At 47.4% G+C, this 15,975-nt stretch overlaps 1 protein-coding gene across 2 annotated transcripts in view; it reads left to right on the top strand.

The window, feature by feature from the left end:
- Window positions 1-15,008, top strand: part of Edc3 (enhancer of mRNA decapping 3) — a 37,014-nt gene extending 22,006 nt beyond the window's left edge. For both annotated transcript variants that reach the window (XM_051156539.1, XM_051156538.1), the window contains exons 5-7: window positions 5,664-5,817; window positions 11,161-11,378; window positions 14,543-15,008. In XM_051156539.1, the coding sequence (XP_051012496.1) occupies window positions 5,664-5,817; window positions 11,161-11,378; window positions 14,543-14,877 (707 nt within the window). In that variant the 3' untranslated portion in view covers window positions 14,878-15,008. The remainder of the gene's footprint in view (window positions 1-5,663; window positions 5,818-11,160; window positions 11,379-14,542) is intronic.
- The last annotated feature ends 967 nt before the right edge of the window (window positions 15,009-15,975 follow it).

Here is a 15,975-nt window from a genome sequence, read left to right on the forward strand (position 1 = left end):
CTTAGCAGTCGGGGGCTTGACTTGCATGCTTAAAGCCCTGGGCTCAGTCTTCAGCATGGGGTATGAGTGGGGAGTAACAGGAGACAGACAGCTGCCCGGTATGCCCAGGGCACAGTCAGAGTGTTGGAAGGCTGCAAGAACTCCCTCTGTAGCTGTTGTGCTCTTGAGGAAACTGCTTCTCTCTTAGAATTGAGTGTCTACTGCAGTGGGCACAGTGCATCTCATGACCTCTTAGACCATGGACCCAGCAACCTTCTAGGTGAATTTTTACCTTAGTCTCCCCATGAGCCTCAAGACTCATCACATTCCCATCACAAGCTAGAACAGGTGCTTTGGAGAACTCATTCCAAGGGACACCCTCCCAGGAGACAACGGGAGTTGAATTCAATGTGTTTTGACTAGAACACGTGACCTGGTCACCCTGTGCTTCTGTACCAAGGTATTTATTCCTTCCCCATAAACAGAAGCAATGAGCCCAGTCTCTGGGTCATGCCTCTGCAAGCAGACTGCCTTGACGGCCAGTTGATTGACTTGGGGAGCTCAGGCTCTAGCAGATCCTCCATTACCAGGGCACAAAAAGCTACTAAACCTGGGAACCTTCAGAGTTTCTAGGCCTGTACAGTAAGGCAGGTGTTGTCAGAGACAGGGATGCCTTAACTACAAGTGTATTGCTCGTTCTGGTCTCTGGAGTTCTGTCTGAGTCCTCTCCGTTTGGAGGCCTTCTCTCTTGAGACTACAGTCCTGCTTGCCTCCAAAGGTATAGTTGACATTGAGTAATGGACACCTTCTGTGTATCTCCTAGTTTGAAATCCATACCTGGCACTGGGCTCAGATGACAGTTTAGGACATTATGTGTTCTCTTTGATTTCTGTATATGTATCTAGTTTTTCCCATTTGAATTCTAAAACACTGGAAATAGAGTCTGATGGTTGTGGCTTTCTTTATACCTGCAAAATCCATGTCATATATAGAAGAGAGCATTTCACAGCACCTTTCTCCATTCTCTGGCTCTTTGTGTTTGGTTGGTTGGGTTTTGGTGTGTGTTTTGTTTGTTTGCTTGTTTGTTTGTTTTTGAGACAGGCTCTCTCTGTGTGGCCTTGGCTGTCCTAGACTTGCTTTGTGGACCAGGCTAGCCTCAAACTCACAGCGATCCGCCTGCCTCTGCCTCCCGAGTGCTGAGATTAAAGGCGTGCACCACCACGCCCGGCCCATCCTCTGCCTCTTATAGTCTCTGTGCCTCTTCTTCCCTGAGCTTTGTGAGTTTGATGCAGGTGTCTCATTTAGGACTCAGCACACAACAGTCACTCACTTATTCTTAGCACTTTGACCAGTTATGAGTCTCTGCATTAACCACTGCCCACTGTAGGGCAGGGAGGTTCTCTGGCCAAGATAGAGAGCAGAACTAATATATGGGAATAAACATAAATATATAGAAGGCAGTTTAACAACATGTCCATTTAGTAAATTATCAGTAGTAGATTCTTGCTAGGGCTTAGGGCCTCTAGAACCCTGGACTTTAAACCGGGTTTACATTACTAGGCATGATTTTCCTCCTGTGGAGCAGGCCTCAGATCCCATCAGAAAGGTTACCTCATAACCTCCATGCAACTATTAAATTAGTGGGTACATCTTGCCTAGCAAGATGGTAATTGTACATTCTGGGTCCAACACTGGGTTTGACTTGATTTAAACATTACACACCCTTCATGGTTGTTGAACATTACATGGTACTACCTTAAGATGTACAACTTTTAATGTTTAGTGTATTAGTTAAAAGGAAAATCTACTGGTCTGAGCTGGGCAGCTGTGGTACCCACCTTAATCCCAAGCCTTGGGAGTCAGAGGCAGATAGATTTCTGTGAGTTTAAGGCCAGTCTGGTCTACAAAGTGTGCTACTGGACAGCCAGGGAAACCCCGTCACAGAAACTAACATTTACTGGTCTGACCAGAACCCACATAATGGTAAGAAAGAACTGACTCCCACAAGTTTTCTTCCGACTTTATATACCATGGCATATGTGCACAAATAAGTAAATAAATAAAATATTTTAAAGTAAAAGTTGAGAAGAAACTCATGCTAGGAGAGGGAAGCCAAAAGTCTAAACTATTTAGGAACTGTTGGAATAGAGCCTAGAAGTAGCCGAAGTATCTGGGCCCTGATAGAAGTGGTAAAGGTAAGGTAAAGGCTGTGAGCCAGATGCAGCCAGGAAAGAAGGCTCTGTGTGCCCGGATAATGCTATGTTCATTTTGTGGTGGCTTTAATATATATGTGTAGGGCCTGCCTATACATTGCTAGTCTGAAGGTATAATTTATAGGTGGTTTTGAATCTTCACTGGTCCAGATGAATCAGCAGAGCCGGGTTCCTTCTTCCTGAGATAGAGGGCACAGAACCTTTCCTACTAAAGAGCCACATTTGTGTGAAGATTGCGTTACATTGAGAGAGACTTTGTTATAAGAGTCTAGGTAGGCAGGAGAAGGGCTAGACCTGAGAAAGCTTGGTGTGGGGCTGCCAAATTGGGGTATGGAGAAGATCAGAACATACATGTCTCTAAGGAGAGAAAGGCCGAAAGTGCTGTAGACTGGAATGGGGAGTACATAAGTGATAGCATGGGAAGAGGCAGACATATGCAATGCTAGGCTGCTGGGCCCCGTGACCCAAGACACAGCCCAGCCCCACGCTGTGGAAATGAGCAATGCAGGGAGGAGTCGCCTTTCCTGGCCCGTGCAATGTGTGCTTGAGTTGTTTTCCTTGATACCTAGAAGTTAATGGGTGCCTTATGAATGCTCTGCTTGTCACGAACTGGATGCAGTTATGTCTCCCTTTCTTTCTTCAGCACAGCTGTAAAATACATACTAATATTTCAGAGAAACCCGGCAACTGATTTGACTGTCTTGATTCTTAAACAATAAAGATCCACCTTCTACCCAAACATACCAGGCTTGGCTTGTGTTCAGACTGCCAGAGTTATTGTTTGCAGTATACACACTATGTTCTTGCTTCCTTTCCTTTGGGACTTATTTTATTCCTCCTGCCTGTTTCTGATAAGCCAGCCCAGCTTCTTGAACTTTATTTGTAAGTGTTTAAAAGGAACATTTTGTGATTCTTGTGTGTTCCTTTTGGAGAAGCAAACAAAGCAGCTCCAGTAAGGCTCTCAGCATGTGACTGCAGGCAGAAGAGTCCAGCCTGTCTTACTCTAGGTTATAGAAATATGCCAGCCCATCAGTGGGTACCGCTTGCCCTCAGCACAGACCAGGGGGAGATGGCAGCAAACCTGGAGTTTCATTCATTTTTTTCAGGGTTGTGAGGAGACAACTAGCTGAAAATGAATCTCCTTATTCACAGAGAGCTTCCTGTCTGTACAGCACAAGAGCTAGGCTTGAAAAGCTTGATTTATAGTGGAGTAGGCCATCCCACTTTAAACCCAACAGTACTGGCTCAGGTAGAGAAGTAAAGGAGTACAGACTGAGTGAACGCTGTCCTCTGCATGATTTTACAGGTAAAGAGGTATTTTTGAGGTAGATAGGTATTTGACCAGTCTCAGACAAGATAGCTTAGGAGAAATTCAGCCAGCCTTTTCACTGCTATCAGGGCCTCCTAGTTAGTTCTGATAATATGTGTCTGTCTATAGTAGGCTGTAAAATAAAAAATGGCTGTTTTAATAAGCTCTTAACATGTAAGGTCAGGCTGCACCTTCAGCCTTGATTTCTGGGACACCAGTGACTTAGTTTTTGAAAAGGGGGGCGACTCTGGTTTTAGTGGCACTGTTTGTCTCCTCTGCCCATAACAGAAATGAGAGTTGGGTAGACAGAAGCACTCAGCTGACATTTATTTTGATGAATATTAGATATTTTTCATTATGTCTTCCTTACATTAAGCTGTATTATTCTGCTCTGAGAAGAGACAGGCCTGAGTACCATAGAATTGGGCTTTCTGCTTGGTTTCTTGGCCTCCTGGTGTCTGATTTGAGTAATCTACACAGCCAGGACTGGATACCTGATAGAAATAAAATACATTTCTTTAGAAATGACCACTGGGGCAGGCAGGTTTTCTAACAGGATGCTGATATGTAGGGTACACCACATAAACTTACCCAAGTGTACTAGGTGCTGGACAGAATTCTTAGAATTTTGTTTAAATACCTTGACAGTGTTTCGATGTATTCCTTCCTGATCGCCAGAAGATTGAGTAATATGCAAATAGGGAGAAAATGACAAATTATTTGAGAAAAGAAGTTGCTAGTTGAATTTTTAAAATTAAAAAAAAATTTTTTTTTTTTGGGTGCATTGATGTTTTGGCTGCATATATGTGTGAGGGTGTCTGATCTTGGAGTTACAGGCAGTTGTGAGCTGCCATGTCAGTGCTGGGGATTGAACCCGGGTCTTTTGAAGAGTACTTTTAATGGCTGAGCCATCTCTCCAGACTTGCTGGCTGAATTTCTTAAGCTAAGAGGAAGAACTAAGTAGAAGAAAGAAGTAAGAGGAAGCGGAGAGCAGATGGGAAGAACTTCGTGCCAAGAAATTGATGAGAATAGCAGTGTTTAGAGAGATCAAAGGGCTAGTTAGTATCTGTTTCAGTTCTTGGGAAAGAAGCGTAGCCTGTTCATGAGGAAACCTCCACAGTCCAGGGGTCTTTTCCCATTTTGGGAAAAGTGCATTGTTTTATTGTGACGGGATGCTATGGCATCTTTGCCCAATAGCCTAAAGCTGAATTGCTAAGGGGGGAGGGCAAGTTTCTCCCTCTTCTGGGCTGCTCTAGAACAAGTTATATAGGTTGTCATTTACTCCTCAAGTATGCCTCAGCCTCAGAGGAGGCCTGAACAGGTTAGGCTTGGTCTTGTTGAGACAGGGTCTCTACCCAGCCCTGGCTGTCCTGGAACTCACTATGTAGGCCAGGCTTTCCTCAGACTCACAGCAATTGGACTCTCTCTGTCTTCAGAATGCTGAGATTCAACGCATACTCCAATATGACTGGCAAAGTTTGATCTTAAAATGTTGGCATTTGGCCTAGAATAAAGCTCATTTGGTAGTTTTTTCCTAACATGCACAAAATTCTGGGTTCAATTCTCAATACTGAATAAACTGGGTGTGGCTGTGCTTACTTGTAATCCCACGGCGAAGAGGTGGAAACAGGAGGATTTGAGTTCAAGGCTATCCTTGACTACATAATCACTTTAAGCCTAGGCTACATGAGAGACCCTGTCTTTTTTTTAGGGTACGGGTGGTTTCAAGACAGGGTTTTTCTGTGTAGCCCTGGCTGTCCTAGAACTCTCTTTGTAGACCAAGCTGGCCTGGAACTCACAGAGATCTGCCTGCCTCTGCCTCCTGAGTGCTGGGATTAAAGACATGTGCCACCATGCCCAGCTGAGAGACCTTGCCTTTAAAAAAAAAAAAAGTTGGCATTTGCAGAATCTGTATAGAATGCCCATATATATATATATATTTTTTTTGAGACAGGGTTTCTCTGTGTAGCCTTGGCCATCCTGGACTCACTTTGTAGACCAGGCTGGCCTCGAACTCACAGCGATCCACCTGCCTCTGCCTCCCGAGTGCTGGGATTAAAGGCGTGCGCCACCACGCCCGGCTTATATATATATTTTTTTTATTTTAAATACCTGATTTCTTATACCAATTTTTCTCACTCCTTACCTTTCTTTTACCACAGACTCTGGCCTGGTGGTCCCAAGTGTTTCCTATGAGCTACATAAAAAGCTCTTGTCTGTGGCTGAGAAGCATGGTCTGACCTTAGAGCGGAGACTTGAGATGACTGGTGTGTGCGCCAGTCAGATGGCACTGACTCTCCTCGGAGGACCTAACAGGTGAGTGGCTCTAGACTGGCAGTGCTGCATGTGGTGGCAATGCCCTGCCTGGTCAGCCCACACACCTCACATGCACATAGGAGCTGCTGCCAGTCAGTCACCATGTCCCATCCGAGCCTCTTTTGCTGCAGGTTTCTTTGTTTGCCGTGTAAGTTCTTATTCTCCTTCTTTGCTGGCAGTTGTGTCTGGTCCTTTGAGATCCCTGCTGCTTGTCAGGCCTGAGTTTGAAGAGTCTTGCAGAGGTCCGGCCTTTGACACTCAGCCTTTCAGTAGCAAGTGCATCAGTCTTTATTGTGAAATTGCTAATATTTAATATAGATTCATATAATTATTACTAAGATGGCAGTTATCCCTTAGCCTTGCTAGTTTAGAAATAAATGGACACAGAAACCAGTTAGATTTCTAATAGGTTTTAATACACCTGGGACTGGCCAGATATTAACCCTCTAAGCTCTCTTGTCTATTTCCCATCCAGAAATCTCATAAAATACTTGCGCATGTTCTACTGGGGCTGTTCTGCTCCATCAGGCCAGTCCTCAGAGTAAACTGCTTTTGGCCATTTGCTCCTGCTTCATGCTAACCCATGACAACCTGCTCCTTCCTCCTCTCTCCCTCTCATGGTCCTTTCTGCAACCCCCAAAGGCCTGTGAGCCTAGGCTCTGCCTACCTCTTGCCTGCTCAGCCCAGGTATAGGCACTTTATTTGCCAATCAGAGACAGTTTGGGAGGCAAAGTTTACACCCATCATTTTGGATACCTGAGGATTCCCGCCTCAGGAACTTGAGGAACAAGCAGTTAACATTTGAATACATAGTAGCTGCTGATCAGCCTTGAGCACTATAGCTGAGAACTTTTAGAGACACCTGGCAGCCTAGTGAACCAGGCGCTTCTGCCTGCCCGAAGGCCACTGTTAGTGACAGAGCTTGGTCTTACCAGTGGGTGTGTCCTAGGCCTTATGCTTGACACTGAGCATACCAGTGATAACAAACCACGCCGCTCATGCCCTCCAGTAATCTGGGGAAGTCTTCAGAAAATACAGTGAGTCTCCATAGTGAAAAGTGCTAGGAACTCTCTGACTGTGTTTTGCTAGAACAGTAGTTCTAAAGCAGTTTTTTTTGTTTGGAGTGTGTGTGTGTGTGTGTGTGTGTGTGTGTTGTTAGTCTTTTTTGTTTGGAATGTGTGTGTGTTGTTGTTGTTGTTGTAGTAGACAGGGTTTCTCTGTGTAGCCTTTGCTGTCCTAAACATGCTTTATAGACCAGGCTGGCTTTGAACTCACAGAGATCCACCTGTCTCTGCCTCCTGAGTGCTGGGATTAAAGGCGTGCGCCACCACTACCCAGCCTTTCCTATTTTTCTTAATCTGAGCTAAGAAGACCCATCTCTGTCCTTTGTAGCAGGTAATAGTATTTAGAGAGCCAGAAACACTGTTTTCTGTCCCTGTTCAGTGTGTTGTGTGTGTGTGTGTGTGTGTGTGTGTGTGTGTGTGTGTGTGGTGTCATTTTTCTTTCAGTTTTTTGAGACACAGTTTCTCTGTGTAGCCGTGTAGCCGCTGTTCTGTACTCACTTTGTAGACCAGGCTGGCCTTGAACTCACATAGATTTGCCTGCCTCTGTCTCCCCAGTGCTGGGATTACAGGTGTGCGCCACCACACTTGGTTTCAAGTGCCATTTTTCACAACAAAATTTTATGTGTTCCTCAGAGCTTCACATTGAAGGGAAATATTACAGCCCCATGATTTCAAAGGAACAAACTATGCCTTAGAGCTTGAAGGAAAAACACTTGGTGTAGTGGAGCTAGATCTCCATGCTGCAGAGGTGCTGTGTGTGCTACCCAATCTGCTTTCATGCTAGTGAGGGCTTGTGATGGGATTAGGAAGGGCCCACTGGGGACTGGGCCCATGAGTCAGGTTCCAGCACTCTGTAGCATATGTCTGAAGTGAGAAGTGTTATGTTTCCTCTAGCTCAGTGGTTCTCAACCTTCCTAATCCTGAAGCCCTTTAATACAGTCCCTCGTGTTGTGGTGACCCCCGCCCATAAATTTTTGTTTTGTTTTTTGAGACAGTGTTTCTCTGTGTAGCCTTGGCTGTCCTGGACTCCTCTTGTAGACCAGGCTGGCCTCGAACTCACAGAGATCCACCTGCCTCTGCCTCTTGAGTGCTAGGATTAAAGGTGTGCACCACCATGCCTGCCTCATAAAATTATTTTCATTGCTACTTCATAACTGTAATTTTGTTATGAATCATAATATAAGCATCTGATATATGACCCCCTATTAAAGGGTTGTTCGACCCCCCCCCCAAGGGGTCATGACCTACAGGTTGAGAACTGCTGCTCTAGAGGCAGGGATAATGGCGTAGTGACTAGTGTGGTGTCTGTGTGGAGGATGGTGCTAAGTTCTACCAAGTAACTTTGAGCAGTGAAGTCTTGGAATTCCTCTTGGTCTTGATGATACTTGTAATCTCCCTCCCTGTGGGTGATGGTGATTGGCGGATACTGTTCCGCTCTAAGTCTTGGAATCCACCTCTTCTCTACCTTGCTGCCTGTGTTGTGGGCCTCCTCCAGGGCTGATCTAAACCTCCATAACATTGGTTCTCGTTTATTTGTTTGTTTGTTTGTTTGTTTGTTTGTTTGTTTATTTATTTTGGTTTTTCAAGGCAGGGTTTCTCTGTGTAGCCTTGGCCATCCTAGACTCACTTTGTAGACCAGGCTGGCCTCGAACTCACAGCGATCCGCCTGCCTCTGCCTCTACCTCCCGATTGCGCCACCACGCCTGGCTCAACATTGGTTCTCATAAAACTTAGGCTTGTCAACTTTGGCTGACAAGTGACTTTTCTCCAAGGTAGGCCCTGCCCTGATAACTAAAATTCTCGTTCATTTGTTCACACAAGTCCCTTCAGAAGTAACTAGGAGTCACTACAGCATTGCTCTCATCAGATTTTTGGTACCTCAGGAACAGACTTGGATTGGCAAATACTCAAGGACAATGGGAGTTGAGAAAAGGAGAAAAATTAGCATGAGTCAGAGGTAAGAGCCTCTATCTGGAGCTCAAAGAAAAGGTAGCTCAGAGTTTGAAAAGTAAAGGGCTTGCATGGGAAGCCCCGTGGGGCTGACCAGCTCTGCCGCTGTCCGGGCCCAGATGCAGCACTTTGGGTCGGTCTACCCCAACCTCTACTGTCTGTGGGCTGCTGGGGGCATGTGGAGGAGCCAGTCCTGCAGACCCAGGTGTCGTTGCCAAGTGGAATTGTCCTGAGTCTGCCAGCTGGCCCCTAGCTTGGAGCCATTGCTTGCCCTGCTCTTAGACAGGAGGTGGGGGCATGGGTGCTGCCTGAGGGATATGAGAGTGAAGGTAGGACCTGGTAAGTTTCTGGGCAGCTAACATGGAGGACAGAGAAGTGTGCAGTAGCCTACAAGTCACACAGAGCCTACCCCTAGGCCTCCTGCCTAGCTACAGGATTACCCTGACTCTGAGCAGCAGCAGGACATTCTAGAATTCAGCATTTATTGTACATTAGAGACAAGAGACCTTGCACCAAACCAATGGCTCATTGCAATAAATATTTGCATGTAAACCTATTTGGGCAAAAACAATAATACTATGTGTGACACACTGCAGTTTTCAGTGCTACTATGACAAACGAACAGGAAATGGAGAGGTAGGAAAGATGGGGGAAGAGAGAGGGGATGAGAGATGGAGAGGGGCTGAGTTAGAGACTCAGCAGCGTGACAGGTATGCGAGAAGGCTGTGTGCTACCACCGAGGGCCATGTGATGTTCATGGCCTGTGCTGCTGCAAAGGGGCATGTTGATCAAGTCTGTGGTCTCTGCTGCCACCAGAGACCACCAGAGGTCCATGTCCGTGCTGTTGCCAGAAACCATGTGGAAGTCCATGATCCATGCTCCCACTGACTGTAAAGGGCAAGGAAGCTACTATTACAGTGGCATTGATGATTGCACACTCATGGTTGAGAAAGAGGGACATGGAAGGCTTCAGTGTCAACTCCTATCCCCACTCCCACCCCACTCCCCAAAAAATAACAGCCTAGACAGGAAACCATCAAAGAGAACTCTTAAACATTGTGACATGAATACTGAAGTGTAGCTCTCCACTATTGAATGCAGGGCAGGGCAGGGCAGGGGCATGGGGTGGGGTGGGTAAGGACTCGGTTTTCTTTAAGGGGCTGGCTACTGGGAGTTTGACCATGCCTCAGTGAGTATATGGGCAACACAAAGTGGATTATTGGATTTGTAGGTTTCTTTTTCCCTTTTTTTTTTTTTTTTTTTGTTTGCAGGGGGGTGAAGTGAGGGTAGGATGGGGAGGTGACAGTGGTGGGGTTGGATGGGAAGGTAAAGTGGTGAGGGTAGGATGGGGAGGTGACAGTGTGAGGTGAGGAGGGGGAGGGTGACCAGGGGTGGGGAGGATAGGATGACAGTGGTGAGGTAGGATGGGGAGGTGACAGTGGTGGGGGTAGGATGGGGAGGTGACAGTGGTGGGGATAGGATGGGAAGGTGACAGTGGTGGGGGCTTCGGAATGGGAAGGTGACAGGGTGGATAGGTGTGGAAGGATGCAGTGGATGGGGTAGATGGGAGGTGACAGTGGTGGGATAGGATGGGAAGGTGACAGTGGTGGGGGTAGGATGGGAGGTGACAGTGGTGGGGATAGATGGCAGGTGACAGTTGGTGGGGTGCTGGTATGGAGGGAGGTGACAGTGGGGGGTTAGATGGGGACTGGTACCTGTGGTGGGGGACAGTGGTGGGGTAGGATGGGGAGGTGACAGTGGTGAGGTTAGGATGGGGAGGTGACAGTGGTGGGGATAGGATGGGAAGGTAGTGACAGTGGTGGGGGTAGGATGGGGAGGTGACAGTGGTGGGGAACAGACCTTGGAGGACTGGGAAGTGAGTGTGGTAGGGATGCATGATGTGAAATTTTAAAATAATCAATAAAAATATTGGGGAAAAACAGGGAGTGAAGGGCTGTTTGGTTAGAAGACATAGTTTGAGCATGTGCAGGCCAGAGCCTTACAACTGCAGGAGAGAATGAGGAGCCTGACTTTGCTGGAGCCAAGCAGCCTTGGGGGGCTGGGGGTCAGAAATGGAGCTGTCCCACCACTGACTTCACATAGAGATGTTCTCTGGCCACAACACAGTTCTGACAGTCAGGGTTGTATGTTACTTTTTGTGGGTGAACTAGTGGGAAGAAGAAGCAGTGAGGCCACACTATAAGCCTGGCAGACTTGGTCACCATTGGAGAACAAGGTACCTATGATAACAGGCACCTCTTTCTGTGATGGGGACTCAAGGGATTGGCCCGGTCTGTCCAGTAATTGCTTCTTCCCTTTTGTGTTCTAGGTTGAACCCTAAGAATGTTCACCAGAGGCCTACAGTAGCCCTGCTGTGTGGGCCCCATGTGAAGGGTGCTCAGGGTATCAGTTGTGGGAGGCACCTAGCCAACCATGATGTGCAAGTCATCCTCTTCCTGCCCAACTTCGTCAAGATGCTGGAGTCTATCACCAATGAACTGTCTCTCTTCAGCAAGACTCAAGGCCAGCAGGTGTCTAGCCTAAGAGGTGAGCATCAGCACCCGAGTGTAACCGAAAGGTTCTTACTTTATGTGTTAGGACTGAGGTTCACACACAAAAAAAACCCGTGCCTCTCAGTGTGGGTCCTGCTCCCTTGGTAGCATGACAGTCTGGTGGTGCCACCTGGTGGTGTCAAGTAGGAAGGCATCAAATGGGTAGTTTTCTGCATTAGCAGAAATATAGTGGTGACCCAAACCTAAAATCTCAGCACTTAGGAGATGGGGACTGGAGGTTTTTGAGTTTGAGGCCAGCTGGGACTACATAGTGAGAATCCGTGTGGGGAAATACATGTGTATGTATGTGTGCACACACGCACACACAATGTTCTGCTTCCATGTGATCTTTAAGGCCCTACCCCTTTTCTGCCACTCAGAGAGTACCAGATAGCCACCACCTCACTTCATAACTGTTTACAGGACAAGTATTGTTCGCAGCTCTAGGAATAAACATGGCAGTGATTTTTTTTTTTTTTTTTTTTTTTTTTAATCTATTTTCCCAGCTAGTTGTGGTAGTGTATGGCTTTTATCACAGTACTTGGGAGACAGGGACAGGCTGATCTCTGTAGTTCAAGGCTATCCTGGTCTACATATGAAGTTCCAGGGCTACATAATGAGACCCTGTCTCAAAGAAACAAAATCATTTTCCCATGATCTGAGTCACACTGTGGTTAGAAGCGATGCACATACAAGTAAGCAACATTAGGTCAGAGAATACTAAATGTTCCAGAGTAAAATGCAGCAGCAGGACAGGGTGTGCTGAGAGAGATAGAGGAGAAGCTTCCTGACTTGGAGGGAACCAGAGGTTTGCGCTTTGACTCCAGGTGGCATGGAGTCAGGTGGTGGCACCAGCAGAGAGATGTTTCTTGTTTGTAGACAGCATCTCACTGTGTATCCATGGGTGGCCTGGACCTCACTCTGTAGACCAGGCTAACCACTAATTCATAAACTCAAACCTGCTTCTGACCGAGGTCAGCTTCTAGACAAGACTCTGAGCTTTAAGTGGGTGGTTGGGGTACAGAACAGTTCTGAGATGCTTATGAGACTTAGGGGTAGCAGATAGCTGAGACAGTAGCTATCTAGAGGAGGTGGTAGAAATGAGTCATTTGTGAGGTTAGAGTCAGCTTACTGGAGAGAAGCAAGAAAAGAAATAGGAATGGCCGCAGTGAGCAGCTCAGGAGACGCAGGCAGAGAGATTCTCAGTTTAAAGACCAGCCTGGGCAACTCAGTAAAACTGAAAAAACAAGGGGCTAGAGAGGTGGCTCTATAGTTTAAAACAATTTCTCCACTTGCTGAGAGCCTGGACTCAATTCCTAGCACCTTCATGGCAGCTTGAAACTATATGTAGCTCTAGTTCAGGGTATCTGATATTGTCTTCTAGCCTCTGCACATGTGTACATTCATATATATATACATAAAATTAAAATAGATCTGAAAGGGGGGAGCTAATTTTGGCCTGAGTAGGTGCCTCTGAAATAAGACTTGGCAGAGAAAGAACACCTCAGATGAGATGTTTGTTGGGTATTCAAGAATTGGGACCAACGCTGCTTAAACAGGAACATGTTGTGACTCTGGAGTAAAAGGAAGGATCCAGCCTGGAGTCTCAGGTGTTTTGAGTGGGTATGGAAGCGTGGAAAACAAAAGGCAGAGGACTGAGTTCTTTGGTTTCTGAAGCCAAGGAATGTGGGTCAGGGAAAGAGGAGGTGCAGTGGCCTGTGTAGCGTAAGCCAGGCGGAGGAAAGCTCTGAATTCGTTCCCAGGAAGACGGAGAATTAGATCAGCACTGTGGAGGCCTGGGGTACCTGGGAAGCACAGTTTTGGTGCAGGAATAGCCATCTGTCTGTAGTGAGATTTAAGTTAAAATGGGGTAAGAAAGCAAAGATGGTCTAAGAGGGAAAGACCTTGCCAGAGGCTGCATGGCAAGTCAAGAGGCTCGCAGACCAGCCCCACAGGCACCTGCGTGCATACAGAGGGTCCCACTCTTAATCTCCCGAGCGACTCGTGGCCCAGAGGGACTTTATGCTCGTGTGTTCAGTACAGAATCTGAGTCTCCAATGGAATCGTGCTGGTAACTGTCGCCTGAGAGCTGGGATGGACGCTGGCAATGCACCGCAGTCTCCAGTGCAAGGCCATGATCCAGCCAGTCCTCCTTACAGCTCTTTAAAAGAGCTCCCCATGGCAGCTGCTTCAGGAAGCTGGGGGATAATGACCCTGCAGTTCACTCTCATTGTTGTTCCTGTCAGGTTAATCCTACCTTTTTGTTTGTTTGTTTTGTTTTTTGTTTTTTGTTTTTTGAGACAGGATTTCTCTGTGTAGGCCTAGCTGTCCTGGACTCACTTTGTAGACCAGGCTAGCCTTGAACTCACAGTAATCCCTTTGCCTCTGCTGGGATTAAAGGCATGTGCTGCCACGTCTGGCCTAATCCTAGCTTTGCAATTTTTTTTTCTTTAAAAAAAAAAAAGACTTCTGCTGTTACATTTTACTTTAAGTTTGCATGGGCAATCCCATGTTATGGCATGTGTGTGGAGGTCTAAAGGCTAACTTGGAGAAGTCAGTTTTTTCCTTCCACTATGTGGTCACCTGGCTTGGCAGCATTGAACCATCTTACTGTCTGTCTGAGAAGCCCTTTTAAGTTCTGGGAGAACAGAAATTGTTTTTCCCTGTTCTAAGGTTGGGCTGAATGGAAGACCTGTTTGCATGAGGAATTCCTAGAGAAGAGCTGGGTGGCTAGAGCAGGATGTACAGGCCAGCCTTTGGTTGGAAAAGTCTAACGCCAGCTGGTGTTTCTGCTGGACCCTGAGAGCATCCCTAAGGCATCATCAGGGTTAGTCAAGATAGAAAGCTCTATCTGCAAGGCAGAAGAGGTAAGGGCTTTGTGCCCTTGAGATGACTGGTCTTTGGCGAGGCATTAGAGTGGTACTGTCTAGAAAACCAGCTGGGCATGGTGGCGCATACCCTTGGGAGTCAGAGGCATGTGGATCTCTGTGAGTTCGAGGCCAGCCTGGTCTACAAAGAATTCAGGACAGCCAAGGTTACAAAGAAACCCTGTCTCGAAAAATCGCACGCACACACGCACGCACACACGCACGCATGCACGCCTTGGTCTGGCCTGCTATTTGCTCTAGGAATTTTCAGATGCATTCTTTCCATCTGCAGATCTCCCTACTAGCCCTGTGGACCTGGTTATCAACTGCCTGGATTGCCCCGAGAACGCCTTCCTGCGGGATCAGCCCTGGTACAAGGCAGCTGTGGCCTGGGCCAACCAGAACCGGGCACCAGTGCTCAGCATAGATCCTCCTGTGCATGAAGTTGAACAGGGCATTGATGCCAAATGGTCCCTGGCACTGGGCCTGCCTCTGCCACTGGGGGAGCATGCAGGCCGAGTCTATTTGTGTGACATTGGCATTCCCCAGCAGGTCTTCCAAGAGGTTGGCATCAACTACCACTCACCCTTCGGCTGCAAGTTTGTCATTCCCCTGCACTCTGCTTAGAGGGGCTCCTGCAGCTGGACCCTGCATTCTCCTGCACTCCTGCCTCCAAACCTGACAACGGACGCCTTAAGGATGTGAAGCTTTGTGGACCTTGTGGAGTATCTTTTGGGTTTGTTTTTTCTGTGAGAGAACAAAACTCACCTGCCACCCTCCCTTAACCAGGGAAGGCTTTCTCACTGGCATGCCTGTCAAGAGCTAGACCAGTGGCTCCAGGCATCTTTCTATCCTACGCTGCCTCCATTCAAGTGGGGCTTTGTTTACAGACATAGGCAGCTCTAAGATTGTTTCAGGTTTACAGCTACTGGGCATGGGCTGGTACCTTGTTGGGTGGGCCAGGCCCATTGGGACCTCCACCTACTCTTATTTCAGAAGGCTTTAGGTCTCTCCCATGCTTCCTCTGGCCCTGCAGCTAGCCAGCCTGCTCTTCTCTAATCATGTAGATCAGGCTGCATGGCAGCTACCCAGGAGACAGACCTGTGTTCTCCTTAGATCCTGAGAGCTGAGTCTCTGTTCTCCTCCGGGGCCACTGCGCTTGTTTGGAAGCTTTGGACCCTCCTGAGATGTTTCAACTTTATGTTGGGACTTTTCCTGGAGTGTATGGGGTGATGACTGTGGTGAGATTTTGGACTGACTGCTGTCACCTTTAGCAGTTTTGTCCCTGTAAAGCTACAGTGCTCACCTCCCAGTTGGGAGCTAGATTCAGGATACAGCTTTTCAGTATTGGGGAGACCCTAAGGGAGCTTGGTGCTGAGCCAGAGGAGGCTCCCTGGTGCTTCTGTCCTAGGCCATCACTTCCTACCTCCTTACCCATAATGTTTCCTTGTCTGCCCCATCTGCTGTCTCTGGAAATGGTCCTCTACACCTATCCCAGGACAGGTTTATGTCCCCCCTCCTGCCATGGCTTCACTCCAGTCCTGATGTCTGGGTTTTAATCCTTTATAGTTGCCTTCCCCAGGTGTGTAGACTTGGGACTGGTGGCCTGTCTAAAAACAAGCCCAGTTCTGGATGACCTTACTGGTGGGGCTTAGCCACGGGAGCATCACACTGCTCAGATCCTAGCATTATCCTTGGGATCTTCCTGGGCGTGGGTCCTACAGA

Source organism: Acomys russatus, chromosome 14 (assembly GCF_903995435.1).
Source record: "Acomys russatus chromosome 14, mAcoRus1.1, whole genome shotgun sequence".
NCBI classification, from domain to species: domain Eukaryota; kingdom Metazoa; phylum Chordata; class Mammalia; order Rodentia; family Muridae; genus Acomys; species Acomys russatus.